General features: G+C 50.0%; 1 protein-coding gene across 2 annotated transcripts in view; it reads left to right on the top strand.

The window, feature by feature from the left end:
* rasal1a (RAS protein activator like 1a (GAP1 like)) overlaps positions 1-16,196 on the top strand; it is a 386,120-nt gene that overhangs the window by 75,275 nt on the left and 294,649 nt on the right. For both annotated transcript variants that reach the window (XM_072492394.1, XM_072492310.1), the window contains exon 5: positions 255-384. In XM_072492394.1, the coding sequence (XP_072348495.1) occupies positions 255-384 (130 nt within the window). The remainder of the gene's footprint in view (positions 1-254; positions 385-16,196) is intronic.

Below are 16,196 nucleotides of genomic sequence, written 5' to 3'. Positions count from 1 at the left end.
TCCTCCGCAGATCATGTACAATTTACTCATTGCAAAATTTATTTCATCTCCTGAAGAAAAATTCTGAGATGCCATAATGAGCACAGTTAAAAGGTCAAATCAGAGAAAATATCTCCACGTTATGAAAAAACATCTAATGGAAGAGAATTGTTTTTGATATAGTACTTGGTTGATTTCAAAGTCTTGCCTGTCTGCTGTTTTCCAGCTTGTTTTTATATTTGATATTTATATAATGGGAACTAATATTCTTCTAGGAATTGACAACTGGATAAACCTTACTCGGATTAACCCAGATGAAGAGATTCAAGGAGAGATACACCTGGGCTTAGAGATACTACAAGAACGGCACACAAAGGCTCTCAGATGTCAGCTTATCGAGGCCAGGTGAGGGGGAATTGATCTATAAAGGATATGCATCTGCAAAAGAAAATTTGCATTTCATATTAATAAAGAGAATGCCCAGCCATATATTTCTGTTGCACACGCAAGATGATTTTCAGTCATTATTATGTTATTATGCCACTCCTTTTTATCTATCACCTTCTATCTCCCTCATCATCTATCTCCCACATCATCTGTCTCCCTCATCATCTATCTCCGACATCATACTGCTTGTTACAGTCACGCTATTCCTTTCTTTGGCCTGTTGAGCAGACTTTCATTTTGGCCGGTGTAAAATATCTAGGTCTATGTCAAAGGCACAATCAAAATGCTCGTTCGTGCTATTAATATAAGGTCTTAAGTTCTCTGTACTGGAACATAGGGTGGATTATCCGATCCTTCTCCGCATGCAGGATCCTCTCGGGTTCGCCGTCAGCGGTACAGACAGGCCACGTAAACCGCTGTAGACTTTGGAAACACTGGAAGCTAGCAACTAATGGGCTGTTGTCTCTGCTGCCGGAAAACATACCATGGGGGCAGGAAAATCTTGCCCAATGGGCTGAATTTTATGCTCTCCAGGTGGGTAAGCTACAAATTGGACCATGCCCGGGGTGTTGTTCTTGGCTACCTATGTGCTGCCCCTGCCACAATTTTCCCCATTGTGGGCAAAGGCAGATACCAAGAGTGAAGTCCAGAAACTTTCACTGCTTGGGCTGAGCTGGATGAGATGAAGGTATCTCCTTTTTCAGGCTCGCTGGGTCTATTGGCGGCTCCTCGAAGTCTCCCTGTACCCACACTCCCCGCCACAGTCTCCACTCCCTTACCCTGCTGGCCTGTCCACCCAGAACCCTATTGTCCACGTCGGGGCCTGTCAACTTGGCCCGGCAAGACCTCCCCTCCCAGGTACGTTTGCATCTGGTGGCAGTGACAATTGGTCGTTGGGGACTGGTTGCAATCCCAGCAGTGGCCACACCTCCTGGTGGTGCTGCTGGGATCAGAGAGCTGCCGAGCATTTGATTAATTTGATGGGGGCTAAAGCCCTACTTGGAGCCATATAATGGCCTGCCGCCCATTAAATTACAGTGGGGCAAGTCAGTCGAGTGGGGAGGGGCTGGCCTTTGACATTTTAGACAGCGCGGTGGAGGGATCCTGCCCCAGTGTAAAATCCTGGCCATCGTTTAAACAGCGCTACATTTAATGTGAACTGGAACACGCAAAAATGGCAACCAGGAATATTCCAATCATTTTCCTTTTTGTAAATTGGGATTGATTGAATTGTATAGTCACTGGTTGTATAAAACAGGATTGACTGCAGTCAACTGTTATTAACACATTTTAATACTGGGATCTGATAAGTTCGATCATTGTGGCTACTGGGAATAGAGGAAGACTTGGAGGATCATACTTGGGTGGTAACAGTGTTTTTTTTGATGATTCCAAATGTCTATCAGCATTACTCTATTTTTATAATCTTTATTGTCACAAGTAGGCTTACATTAACACTGAAATGAAGTTACTGTGAAAATCTCCTAGTCGCCTCATTCCGGCGCCTGTTCGGGAGAGAGAATTCAGAGAGTCCAAATTACCTAACAGCATAGGCGGGAATCTGCTGGATCAGCGAGGTGGCCTGACGCCGGCGTAGAAAATGGAGCGAACCACTCCAGCGTCGGTCCGACCGGAAGTTGCGGAATTCTGTGCACTTCCGGGGGCTAGGCTGGCGGCGGAGGGGCTGGCGCTGCACCAGCTGGTGTCGAAGGGACTGCGCGAGTTAGCGTTTGCACAGAACTGCCGGCGTGGTTTGCCGTATGCGCAGACCGGCCGACGTATTCTGGCGCATGCGCAGGGGGATGTCATCTCCGCGCTGGCCATGGTGGAGCCCTACAGGGGCCAGCGCGGAAGGAAGAAGTGCCCCCATAGCACAGGCCCGCTCGCAGATCGGTGGGACTCGATCGCAGGCCAGGCCACCGTGGGGGTCCCCCCCGGGGTCGGATCCCCCTGCACCGCCCCGAGGACTGCACCAGCCAACTTACCTGCCAGGTCCCGTCGTGTGGGACCATGTCCAATCCAGGACTGGCCAGAAACCGATGGCTGCTTGGCCCATCGGGGCCCGGAGAATTGCCGGGGGGGGGGGCGCTGCCAACGGCCCCCGACTGGCGTGGCGTGATCCCCGTCCCTGCCCGAAAACCGGCGCCGGAGAATATGGCAGCCGGCTTCGGAGCGGCGGGGCGGGATTCACGCTGGCGGGATTCATGCCGCCGCCCCCCCCCGGGATTCTCCGACCCGGCGGGGGTCGGAGAAACACGCCCCATGTCTTTCGGGTCTTGTGGGAGAAAAGCGGAGCACCCGGAGGAAACCCACGCAGACACGGGGAGAACGTGCAGACTTAGCACAGACAGTGACCCAAGCCGGAATCGAACCTGGGACCCTGGTGATGTGAAGCAACAGTGCAATTAAGAATCAACCACATTGCAAATCAGACCAAATAAAGATGACAAATTTCCCTCCTGAACATATATTTGTGGATGAGATGGATTTTTAGGACAATTGACGGCAGCTCTGATAGTTTCATGCTCACCATTACCGAGACTAGCTTTTAATTTCAGATTTATGAATTAAATTTAAATTCCACCAACGGCCCTGGTAGGATTTGAACATGTCTCCTCCGAGCATGCTTGGGTTGATGAAGGGCTCTTACAGTATTAATCCAGTGACATTGCCACTGCACCACCCTCTCCCTCACTGTCGTGGTTGACAATGTGAAGATCTTATGCAACTGAAAGTAACCTAAATTTAACACGGGTGCAGCACGGTAGCCTTGTGGATAGCACAATTGCTTCACAGCTCCAGGGTCCCAGGTTCGATTCTGGCTTGGGTCACTGTCTGTGCGGAGTCTGCACATCCTCCCCGTGTGTGCGTGGGTTTCCTCCGGGTGCTCCGGTTTCCTCCCACAGTTCAAAGATGTGCAGGTTAGGTGGATTGGCCATGATAAATTGCCCTTAGTGTCCAAAATTGTCCTTAGTGTTGGGTGGGATTACTGGGTTATGGGGATAGGGTGGCGGTGTTGACCTTGGGTAGGGTGCTCTTTCCAAGTGCTGGTGCAGACTCGATGGGCTGAATGGCCTCCTTCTGCTCTGTAAATTCTATGATAAACACCAGAACTCATTAAGTCCAGCTTTTGTCAGGTTACTCTTAGGTTGCAGCTGGCTGAATGAGGCCAGTGCACTGGAAAATCAGTGACAACAGCATCGTAACACAGTATAAAAGCAGCTCTAGATAAATGGGAAGTCATTTTCACTCTGCATAAGTAAATCTCCGTTATTGACGCCATAAAATTGTGATTATTCTTTATTGCAGATGATGAATTCTGAAATTTCCATCATTAGGAAAGTCTGACTGAGACTCGCTGAATATCATAAATATTAACCATGCAAGTTGATCTTCACAATTCACTTGTAACTTTGTTGAACTCGTGAATGATGAGGTCAATTCGTATTCTGAATATTTATAGGCTCCAGTGACATCTCCTGATCTGCATGTGAAAATAGAAGATTTTTCTGCTGGCAACACTTTAAATAGAGACTTGCATTTCCTATTGGCACTAATGAATTGTATTCACCAGTCAATTCAACACCACTTCAATGCTTAATGGAGGTCAGGGGTGGGCTTTGTGGGTGTGGGCGTGGTCTTTTTTTTGTGTGTGTGTGTGTGTGGGGTGGGGGGGGTTCAAATCGGCTGCTAAACAAGTCCGGAATTGTGTTCTGTTTCAGTCTTGTTTCAGATCTCCAGTATTTTGCTTCCGGTTCATTAAGAAAAGTAAGATTGCAAAGCAAACAAAGGCTCTTTGATGTGTCTGCATGTAAATGCAGAAATTATACTCTGACTAAAGTTGGTGAGCTAAAGGCATAAATTGCTGTGTGGAAATGATGCCCTGCTGATGGCACCCTGCATAGGTGGGAACCCAGCAATAGCTGCAAATCCCAAGACCATTCCTGCTGTTTCTTGGGATCCATGGGAAGCATGATGGAACCATCAGCCCTGGTAAACAGCATGCACCCTGTGGCCTGCATCATGAAAGAATGTAATACAGCCTGACTGATGTCACATATCATCTCCAGCCAGCGTATTCAGGATTTCCCCATGTGAGGCAATCATTTCTCTGTATCTGCCTCATCGAAACTCTTAATTATTTTAATTATTTCAATTAAACTCAACTGAGTACAAGCCATTTTTATGCAACTTGTCTGCATAATTTAACCCTTTAAGTTTTGGTCTCATTCTGGTGCATTCCCTTGAAACCAAGGCCAACTTTTCATCAACCTTTCTGATTGTTCTTTGTCCTGGTCCACTGGCTTCAGGTGATTTGTGCACATGGAGATCTAAATCTTTTTGAACTTTTACAGCTCCTAGTCACCATTTGGAAAATGTTCGCTTACCTTTCTCAGACTTCAAGCTCAGATTTCTCCACTTTCATTTTGATTTGTCACAGTCTTGCCCACTAACTTCATCTCTGTCCCTCTGACACTTGCTGCTCCCACCTACTCAACTTGCAATGGCCTGTAACTTCCGCAGAGTGACAATCCCGGTGGACTGCCACTCACACCCGATTTACCCTCGCTGGGATTCTGGAACTCCTGTGTCGCCCAACCTTCCTCCCTCAGGCTGGGTGAGACAGGAGCAGCGAAACGCGCCCCCGGCCGTATCCTGTGGAGTAACTGGGGAGCAGACACCCCAGAAACATGAGGATATAAAGTTTGAATCTGCTGCTATTTGGTAAGGCAGAGGCCTTTGATGTAGGCCTGGAGGATTGGAGCCAATACGCAGAACGTATGAGGTACTTCTTTCAGGCCAATGGTATCTTGGGGGGAGACCATCAAAAAGTTATCCTCTTGACCGCCTACGGGGCTCCGACTTTTGGAATTATAGAGTCTTACTTGCCCAGCTGCACTGGACTCCAAATCATTCGATGAATTGGTTGCACTAGTGGCTGAACATTCTGATCTGAAACTTTCTGTTATAATGCAATGTTATGGGTTCAACGTGGCTGTGTAGTCTCCCGGTGAGTTGGTCACTGACCTTTTTATCCACCTTAGGCGGCTGGCGGTGCCCTGCCAGTTCGGGCCGTCCCTTTCGGAGGGATTGAGGGATAGGCTTGTTTGTGGAATGAACAACATGGCCACACAAAGGAAGCTGTTGGCGGAGCCCATGTTAGACTTGAAACGGGCCATTGAGCTGTCACTATTCTGTGCTGAGAAAGGGGTGCAAGAGCCTCAGGGGTCCATGGACTATGGCATCCATCGTTTGGCCCGCCCTCTGTATCGGACTCCCGCTACATGACAGGGCAGTGCCAGATCACCTCCCAAGAGGCAACCCAAGGTACAATTCCGCAGTTGGGCCCAATACACGGGAGCCACTGCAGACCCTGGTGATACCTTCCCCGAGGATGAAAGGGAGGGCCGACCGCATTGCCAGGTGTGTAGTCGGAGGGCATGTGGTGGCCAAAGCTGGCAGAACCAGCAAAGAGAACGCCACCAGAGCAGCCGCCAAGATTGCCACGAGCCAGGGTCTTGCACGTGGACCCTACAGGAGAAGACTGTATGATGCAGTTGAACTGTATCACAGCCCCGAAGGTAGCACCGAGCAGGGTCACATTGCAAGTGAACAGGCATGCTTTGCTGATGGAGATGGACACTGGAGCTTCTGTCTCCATTGTGGACTAACAGATCTTTCACCAGCTTTGTGCAGGGATCTTGTCGCTGACATTGCGAGACACCAAGGTGAGGTTGGCAACGTATTCTGGTGAACCACTGAGCATTGTGAAGACCACCGTGACTCTGATAACACATGGACAGCAAGCGATCAGGCTTCCCTTCGTCGTGGTATGGGGACCGGGACCTAATCTGCTGGGGCATGACTGGTTGCGAGTCCTCCGTTTTGACTGGCAACAGATATTCTGGATGGCACTGGAAATTTATATGACGTCCTAGAAAATTACCCTGAAGTGTTCAGGGAGGGTCTGGGCAGAGTAAAGGGGGCCAAGGCTCATATTTTTGTGGACCCAGAAGCTCAACCCAGATACTTAGGGCAAGGTCCGTTCCCTAAACTTTGCTCGCCAAAGAACTACAGTGCCTAAAGGCTCTGGGAATCATCCGCCCAGTACAGTTTGCGGAGTGGGCCACACTCGTTGTACCGGTAATGAAGCTGGACAAGTCCGTCCAAATTTTTTGGGTTACAAGGTCTCGGTAACAGGGCTTCATGTCTGGACTGTTACCTGATGCCCAAGGTGGAAGGTTTTTCCGAGAAACTGGTTGGAGGGTGTTCCTTTACAAAGCTCGATATGAGCCATGCATATTTACAGATGGAGCTGGACCGCGCATCCAGGAATCTCGCAACTATAAACACCCAAAAAGGGTTATTTGAATACACCCACCTTCCGTTTGGGATCATGTCTGCTCCAGCAATCCTCCAATGAGTGACGAAGGTAGCCATATATCTAGGTGATGTGCCCATGACGGATACCATCAATAAGAAGCACATGGACAACCTGCAGGAAGTGCTCAGATGGTTCTCCGAAGTCGGCGCCCGGCTGAAGAGGAGAAAGTGCGTGTTCAGAGAGAAGGCGGTAACTTACTTGAAGTCCGTGGTGGACAGGGATGGCTTACACCCTGTGGAGAACAAAGTTCAGGCCATAAAAAGGGCTCCAACTGCGAGGAACGCCACTGAACTCCGGTCATTTTTAGGCCTAGTGAATATTAGGGGAAGTTCATCTCTAACTTGGCCACCCATACTTACTGCTAAAGAAGGACCAGAAGTGGGGTGCCTTACAGAATGAAGCATTCGCCAGGATGAAAAAGCATCTATCATCCTTACAGCTCCTCATTCATTGTGACCCAGCTCGGCCCCTCGTCCTGCCATGCGATGCCTCCCCCTATGGCATCGAGGCGGTGCTGGCCCACAGATGCGACAACAGCACAGAGTGGCCTACTGCTTTTGCTTCAAGGACTCTGACAGACATGGAACAGCGTTATGCTCAAATAGAGAAGGAAGGCTTGGCGGTTATATTTTGAGTTAAATTACATCAGCACGCCTACGGACGGCACTTCTTCATTGTGACTGATCACAAGCCTTTGCTGGGCCTCTTTAAAGAGGACATGGGGATTCCCCCCATTGCATCAGCCTGGATTCTGCGTTGGGCTCTTCTGCTCGCTGTATATGAGCACTCTTCCCAAAACTGTCGGGTACACAGACAGCCCATGTTAACGCGCTTAGTCGTCTCCCGTTGTCCATGAGTGCCCGCCCCAACAATGGGGGATGAAGTAGAGGCAACGCTTAATTTTATGGATCCTGTGCTGGTGATGGCTGTTCAAGTTCGAACATGGATTCAGCGGAATCCTAAATTAGCAAAGCTCCGCCTGTGGCAGATTGTGGGGAGACACCCCCCCCCCCCCCCCCCCCCCCCCCCCCCCGCAGAAGCCCAACAGCCTTTTGGCCAGAAACGCCAGGAATTAAGTGTGGAGGCTGGTATCATATTGCGGGGAGCTCGCATGGTCATCCCACCAAAGGGTCAGGAGTCCCTCCTGAGGGATCTACACAGTGGTCACCCGTTCCCCTCAAAGATGAAGGTGCTGGCTCGGAGCTATGTCCAGTGGCCTGGCATCGATGGAGACATAGAGCAGGTCAAACGCAGTTGTCCGGCATGTCAGGAGCACCAAAAGCTCTCACTGGCAGCCTCCCTTCATCCCTGGAAATGACCAGGGTATCTACGGGTGAGACTGCATGCAGACCTTGCAGTGCCTTTCATGGGGTCCATGTTCCTCATTATCATGGACTCAATGACGTCAACGGCCACCAGTGAGAAGCTAAGGTGCTCGTTCAGTACCCATGGGATCTCCGAGGTCTTGGTAACAGACGACAGGACATTGTTTACGAGCGAAGAGTTTGCCACATGCGCTAAATGGAACGGCACCCGGCCCGTCAGAACTGCCCCACACCATCCCTCATCTAATGGCCTGGTGGAAAGGGAGATCCAGACGTTCAAAAGGGGCATAAAGAAGCCAACACATGTTTCATAGACACGTGACTGGCATGATTCCTTTTTTACTACCGGACGACAACACACGTGATGACAGGGGTAGCAGCAGCAGAACTGCTGGTGGGCCGCAGGCTTAAGATGCGGTTAAGCCTGATTTTCCTGAACCTAGGCAGGAAAGTGAAGGTGCAGTAAGAAGCGCAGAGGTGGCACCACCAGGACTGTCAGCCACCAGGGTGGAAGGTTCATTGGGAGACACAGTCTATTCCGCAACTTTGGAGACGGGGCGCTCTGGCACCCTGGCGTTGCGCTTGAGAGAACAGGGCCGGTCTCCTATGAAGTTAAGATCAAAGGGAAAGTCCAACGAAAACATGTGGACCACCTTAAGGAGCGGCAGCCTGTGCTACACGATGCCCAACCGACGACGTTCATGCCTCAACCGTGCCAAGAACCACCCCTCAGCCAGGGGACCCAACTCGCCATGACCCATCGGCTGGACCAGCAGGAAGGAGATGACTCCAACTCGGATATGGACACAGAAGCGTCCTCTCAGAAGCGTGTTGTCGTGTCCGGATCAAAGTTCCGGTGACAGCCCTCCAGAGGTCGGCCAGAAAAAGATGTTCAACAAGCCGGTTTACACTGCCCAACCCAGAACCGCCACGGGCAAAGCGGAGCAGGAGGCCCCCTCAGATGACGACAGAGGGGGAACCTTCGGACTTTGAGGGGAGGGGCTTTATAATCCCACGAGGCCCACAGGGAAACCATGATCGATCTTCCTGTGGGGTTCATGGCGTACAAGCTTCCCAGGTGGGGGGAGGGGGAGGCCACCAGCTGAGTCTTGTTAGAACTGAACATTAAAGCTGCATTTGGTTGCCCCAATGGGGACTGTGATTGTGGAGAGTTATTTCCGTGGGCGTATTATTATAAATAGTAAAATAAATCTTTTGCTTCCTACTGCTGGCTTACTTGGTCATTAAACCCACAACTGACATTGATGTGTCAGGTCTGTAGTTACATGGGGCTATAGTGAAGTTCCCGATGCGGTGCAGAATCCAGCATTGGGGAAATAAACGGGATCGGTGCCTCCGATGCTCCGGTCCCCTGCTGGTGTCAGGACGAGGTTCGTGCCCCGCGCAAGTGGGAGGATGCAACTGCATCATTAAGAGCCTATTAACAGGCCGGACACCAGATTCTCCGGGCCCTCTTTGGTCCTCTAGGCTGGGAATCATGTGGGCGGGAATTGGTGCAGGTCTTGATAAACGTGTACCGGATGCAGTGGACCTTGTGGTGGGCCAAGGGGGAAACTCTGTAAGGCAGTTTCCCCCCCAAAAGTCCATCAACCTTTGACAGCTCCTGGACCACCCGAACAGAGTTAAGTGCTTTCCATTCATCTCTCTTCATGATTTTTTTTTCTGAATAAATTTATAGTACGCAATTAATCTTTTCCAATTAAGGGGCAAATTAGCGTGGCCAATCAACCTAACCTGCACATCTTTTGGATTGTGGTGGCGAAACCCATGCAAACAGGGAGAATTTGCAAACTCCACACGGATAGTGACCCAGAGCCGTGATCGACCCTGGGACCTCGGTGCCATGAGGCAACAGTGCTAACCACTGTGCCACCATGCTGCCTTATCTCCCTTCATGATTGAGTAACTTTGAAGTAGTCAGCTGTGAAACTAACCACAACGTTTACAAACATCAAGCTTTGATTGGCAGCTCCTGGACCACATGAAATGGGAAATCCCTTAATTAAAGAGACCCTAGCACAGACCCTTAAATAAAGTGACTCCCCACAGAGACCTCGTAATAAAGAGAACACCCCACAGACCCCCCCCCCCCCCCCCAAGAAGAGAGATCCCTGTCTGGAAGCTAGAGAGCCGTCCAGACAGAGGCAGTGAAAAATATTACAGCTTTAAAACTCACCCAGGCAATATGCCGCATCTGTCAATTCTTGGAAAGGGAAAATTAGTCAGCTGGGTTTAAACCCCCTCAGATCTTTGATCTGCAAACCATTCCTTAATTTATCTTTGATATTGATATTACTAGCACATAATTGGCAGCTTCCACACACACCCAGCTCCAGCTGTCAGCATTGCTCCATTCATCTCCCTTCACTGTTGAGTAACTTCGAAGTGGTCAGCTGTGAAACTAACCACAATGTTTATAAACATCAAGCTTTGATTGACAGCTCCTGGACCGCATCAAACAGAGTTAAACACTTTCCATTCATCTCCCCTCATGGTTGAGTGATGTTGAAGGGGTCAGCAGTGAAACGGACAGAAAGCACTTAACTTTTGATGTGGTCCAGGAGCTGTCAATCAAAGCTTGATGTTTACAGTTTATAAACATTGCGGGTCTCTTTAATTAGGGTGTCTCTGGTGGGGGTGGGGGGGGGCGGGGGGTTCGTGTCACCCCCACACTGGGAGATTACCCCAAGAATCCTGGGGACAATGATGTTGAATTGCATTGCTATGGGACATCGCTATTGGGTTGCCCATTAGCAGGACTCCCAAGGGAATCCCTCGCAGTCGCGAAACAAATTTGCATGCTTAAAGATTGAGACTTGTAAATCAGGTGCAATTCAGCTCCAGCGGGAGAGCATAGTCTCCCAAACAGAGAATCCCAAACGGAGAATCCTGCCCATGATTTCCTTCCCTCTTCTTAGATAATGGAGTGACATTTGCTATTGTCCAATCCAAAGGCAGAATTCCTGAACATAGAGAGCTTCATAAAAAAAAGAACTAATGCATGTGCCATTTTCTCACCTTTTTTAACACCCTGGTGGAAGTGATCAGCACTGAGTAATTTCTCTACCTTAAGTCCTGTTATTTTCTCCATTACCTCTTTTTCTTGTATTACTTCATTAAATTTCTCCACTTGCCTGGGGTGGGATTCTCCGACCCCCCACCAGGTCGGAGAATCGGCGGGGGCTGGCGTGAATCCCTCCCCCGCCGTGTCCCGAATTCTCCGCCACCAGAGATTCGGCGGGGGCGGGAATCGCCCTGCGACGGTCGGTGGGTCCACCCCCGGCGATTCTCCGACCCGCAATGGGCCGAAGTCCCGCCGCTGTCAACCCTTTCCCGCCGGTGTGGATTAAACCACCTACCTTACCGGCGGAAGCAGGCGGCGCGGGCGGGCTGGAGGGCCTGGGGGGGGGGGGGGGGGCGATCTGGCCCCGGGGGGGTGCCCCCACGGTGGCCTGGCCCTCGATCGGGGCCCACCGATCCGCGGGCAGGCCTGTGCTGTCGGGGCACTCTTTTTCTTCCGCCTTCGCCATGGTCTTCACCATGGCGGAGGCGGAAGAGACCCCCTCCCCTGCGCATGCGCGGGGATGACATCAGCAGCCGCTGACGCTCCCGCGTATGCGTGGACTTACGCTGGCCGGCAAAGTCCTTTTGGCCCTGTCTGGCGTGGCGCCAAAGTCCTTCCACGCCAGCCGGTGGAACGGAAACCACTCCGGCGCGGGCCTAGCCCCTCAAGGTGAGGGCTTGGCCCCTAAAAGGTACGGAGTCTCCGCACCTTTGGGGCGGCCCGACGCCGGAGTGGTTCCCGCCACTCCATCACGCCGGGATCCCCGCCCCGCTGGGTAGGGGAGAATCCCGCCCCTGATTTTAAAGTTCCCTTGTACCATTGGCATTACTTTCTTCCCTCATTGTGGAAAGGGATGCAAAGTATTCATTTAACAAGTCTATTTTCTGTCTGCCCATCATAGCAATGATTATCTTTCCCAGGGGTACTAAAGTTTTTGTAGTCAGTTGATATTTTCATGTTACTATAGCAATGTAAAGGCAATATAAAATCAGCACATTTTGTAGCATAGAATCTTAAGTATTAGTAATATTCTTGTGTGAGACGAATCAAATTTATTCTTTTTTTGTGACTGCAATTTATTATGTTAACACAGAGCACATTTAGTGATCAGAATTTTCTGCACCGCAGAGATAAGCAAAGGCAACCTTTTGTTCAACCATTCCTCCATGGCCTCAATTGAAATAACTCTTCATGATTCTCCCAACTGCACAGCTTACAGGGCGAAATTCTCTGGTATCGGCGCGATGTCCGCCGACCGGCTCCAAAAACGGCGCAAATCAGTCGGGCATCGCGCCGCCCCAAAGGTGCGGAATCCTCCGCATCTTGGGGGGCTGAGCCCTAATGTTGAGGGGCTAGGCCCGCGGCGGACTGATTTCCGCCCCGCCAGCTGGCGGAAGTGCCGCGCCAGCTGGCGCGGAAATGACATTGCCGGGAGGCGCATGTGCGGGAGTGTTAGCGGCCGCTCACGGCACCCAGCGCATGTGCAGTGGAGGAAGTATCTTCCGCCTCTGCCATGGTGGAGACTGTGGCGAAAGCGGAAGGAAAAGAGTGCCCCCACGGCACAGGCCCGCCCAGGGATCGGTGGGCCCTGATTGTGGGCCAGGCCACCGTGGGGGCAACCCCGGGGCCAGATCGCCCCGCGCCACCCCCAGGATCCCGTAGCCCGCCCGTGCCGCCTTGTCCCGCCGGTAAGAGTGGTGGTTTAATCCACGCTGGTGGGACAGGCATCTTAGCAGCGGGACTTCGGCCCATCCGGGCCGGAGAATCGCCGGGGGGGGGGGGCCCCGCCAACCGGCGCGGCGCGATTCCCGCCCCCGCCGAATATTCGGTGCCGGAGAATTTGGCAACCGGCGGGGTGGAATTCACGCCAGCCCCCGGCGATTCTCCGACCCGGCGGGGGGTCGGAGAATCTCGCCCACAATGTCTCCCAATTTAGTATTGTCTGCAATATTGTCTGGAGGCGGTGGCGTAGCGGTATTGTCATTGGTCAATAATCCAGAGACCCAAAGTACTCTGGGGTCCCAGGTTCAAATCCCACCACTGCAGATGGTGAAATTTGAATTCAATAAAAATCTGGAATTAAAAGCCTAGTAATGATCATGAAACCATTGTCGATTGTCGTAACCCATCTGGTTCACTCATATCCTTCAGGGAAGGAAATCTGCCATCCTTACCTGGTCTGGCTTATATGTGACTCTGTCTTTGACTCTGAAATGCTCCTCAAGGGCAATTAGGGATGGGTAGTAAATGCTGGCACAGCCTGCGACTTCCATGTCCCATGAACAAATAAAAAATAAAACTTGCATATAAAACTCTCAATACCTTCGTCTAAGCAATTAAATCTGAAATGCTAGTTAGAATGTTGTAATTTTCCATCCCAACATCTTGGGCTGGATTCTCCCAGCCATGTGTTTCTCGGAAGTGCACCTTTCTCTGGCGGCAGGATTCTATCTTCCCGCCGCTTATCAATGGGATTTCCCATTGAAGCCACCCAACGCCGCAGGTAAATCCACTGGCAGGGGAAAAAGTGAACCAGGGGAAAAAGTGAACCCTGATGACTGAGGAACTCCAGCCCTTATTTTGGACACCTTTCTCAACCCCTCCACTGCCTCGGGGTTGTCAGAATGCTTGTTGGACATCCAATACTGGATGAGCTGCAATTTCCTCCAATGACCAAAACCATCATTTTCAGTTCCTGCCATGAATCCTGTGACCTCATGAGCTATTCTGTCTCCGTTTGCACCAGCAAACGCAACTGTTCCAGTACTCTTCTGGCTGACCTCAATCTTCCACACTCCATAAATTTCAGCCCATCCAAAGCTATGTTGCCTGAATCCTATCGTGCACCAGAACTCACTCACCCATCAACTATATTGTTGTTCGTCCTCCTTCGTGCCTATAATTAGCCAGAAGAGGAAAAACAGTGTAACTTTGTCTTTAGAAAGGCCGTTTGAGACCTGGTACAACTCTGTCTAGTTGAATTTCTATTTTGCATTTCTATCTGTCTTGAATTTTACAGAAAATCAGTTTTATGCTTGTTTCAGCTAGGTGGGCTGTTGCTGATTTACAAGCCTCCTCAATAAGGCATTAGGTGGGCCTTGAGCCTCAGTGGGGCGGCCAATGTGCCTTTATCTGCACACTCACAGAACCCACTCCCCACACACACCAGGCACAACATGGGCTGGATTCTCCGCACCTTGACGCCGAAATCGCGGCCGACACCGAAATCACGGCTGGCGCCGGGGCGGACAATCCATTTCCTCGCACGGAATCGGGACCGGAGCCGGTTCCCCGATTCTCCGGACCCCAAAAAGCGCTGTTTATCACTTACCTGCGACCATTGCTGAAGGCCCGCTCCGCCATTCTCCGCTCCCGACCGTCTGAAGTCCCGACGGCGTGGATCTAATATGGTCCTGCTGGTCAGGATACTAACATAGTGGCTGCGGACTCAGCCTGCGGCCGCCTTGGTCGGGGGTGGGCCGATCGGAGGGCAGGGGGTCCATATACGCGGCCGAGCAATGTTTGGGCAGCCGATCAGGGGCACTATGTCTAGGGTCCAGCTCTTCTGTCTGAGTCCGCCATGGAGCATGGCGCAGCCGCTGGAAGCCACCGCCATGCACATGCGCGGCCTCTGACCCGGATGTGTGGGGGCCCGTATGTGCAGCAAAATCTGCTCGTTTCACGCTGGTTCACTGCTAGCCCCCTTGGAATATGTGGCCCTTTCACATCAGTTGCTCTGCCGTGAAAGTCCACAGTTTTTACAACGACATGGGGACATAGTCACAAAAACAGAGAATCTAGCCCCACAACTTTCACTTGTGGAAATGTAAATTCAAGTCATTGTTCAGGACTTCTGAGATTTTAGCACTTTTATGGCATTTGCCAGGGTTTGTGGTGTAAGCTCAAGTTCAACAATCAACCCCTGAAAATGGCATTGCTTTTAAGTTCCGGCAGAGCCTTTGTATTTCAGCACAATATATAGAACATCATGGGAGATCAAAATGAGATTCGCTTGTAAATCAACAACCAAAAATTGATTATTTTTATTTAAGGAGCTGAAAGGTGATATGAAAGGTATGAAACACTCTTTAGCACTAATCTTTTTAGTTGAACTGAAAGATTATTGAGGATTATATGTATTTGTACTAAGATTAATGACCAATATTGACAATGTGGGTGTAATAAGCACATGATACACTTCGGAGGAGGATCTGAAATCATCAACAATTATAGATAGTGTTAGATTGTATTTATGATTCCCACTACAATGCTAAATGTTTCCTGTGGCGTTGTGTCATATTAACTTTCAATATTGCATGCTACGCATCACCAAAGTAAAATGAATTTGTGGTGTAATTTGAGGTATTTTATTCAGGTGTAACCGTACAGTTGGAACTGATTGAGGTAAAGATTTATGTGAATTTATGAGAAATGTATTTGTGTAAACCCATTGATCTGAGTTGATTAATCATTAATCGATTAATGGTTGATCCATTATTTTAAAAATGTTCTGAGCTTTCTGGCCTTTCTGATTCCAAAGCAAGTGAAATCTTCACGTAATTCATGTGCAACATTCTGTTTCTATTGAATATTAAGATTTGTAATTCAGATAAAGAGCAGAATCAGTTTGCAGTATCGGGTATCCTGGCAACAAGTGGAAATTCTAGTCATAGATACCTGATGCTGTCTTTGAATTTGCCCTTCACCAAGCTGTCAGACGATTGGAGAATAGCAGAAGGTCAAATAAATGAAGAGCTATGGGCTTGGTACAGCGACGTATCAAAAACTGCTGAGATAGGCTTTCAATGATGGCAAAGTGGAAAGCAAACTATTCTATTGTGTTTGTCTTGTGGCTCTGTCTAATTTCAGACTAGAATAAAAGCTTATATACACAAAGCTGCATCTTACTGCTGTTCAGATAGTTAAGTGCATTAGTTTCCTCCCTGTGCTAACCGTGTGAGGAGAGTTAATGGTT

Source organism: Scyliorhinus torazame, chromosome 1 (assembly GCF_047496885.1).
Source record: "Scyliorhinus torazame isolate Kashiwa2021f chromosome 1, sScyTor2.1, whole genome shotgun sequence".
NCBI classification, from domain to species: Eukaryota; Metazoa; Chordata; class Chondrichthyes; order Carcharhiniformes; family Scyliorhinidae; genus Scyliorhinus; species Scyliorhinus torazame.
This window is presented reverse-complemented; position numbering and strand designations above follow the sequence as displayed.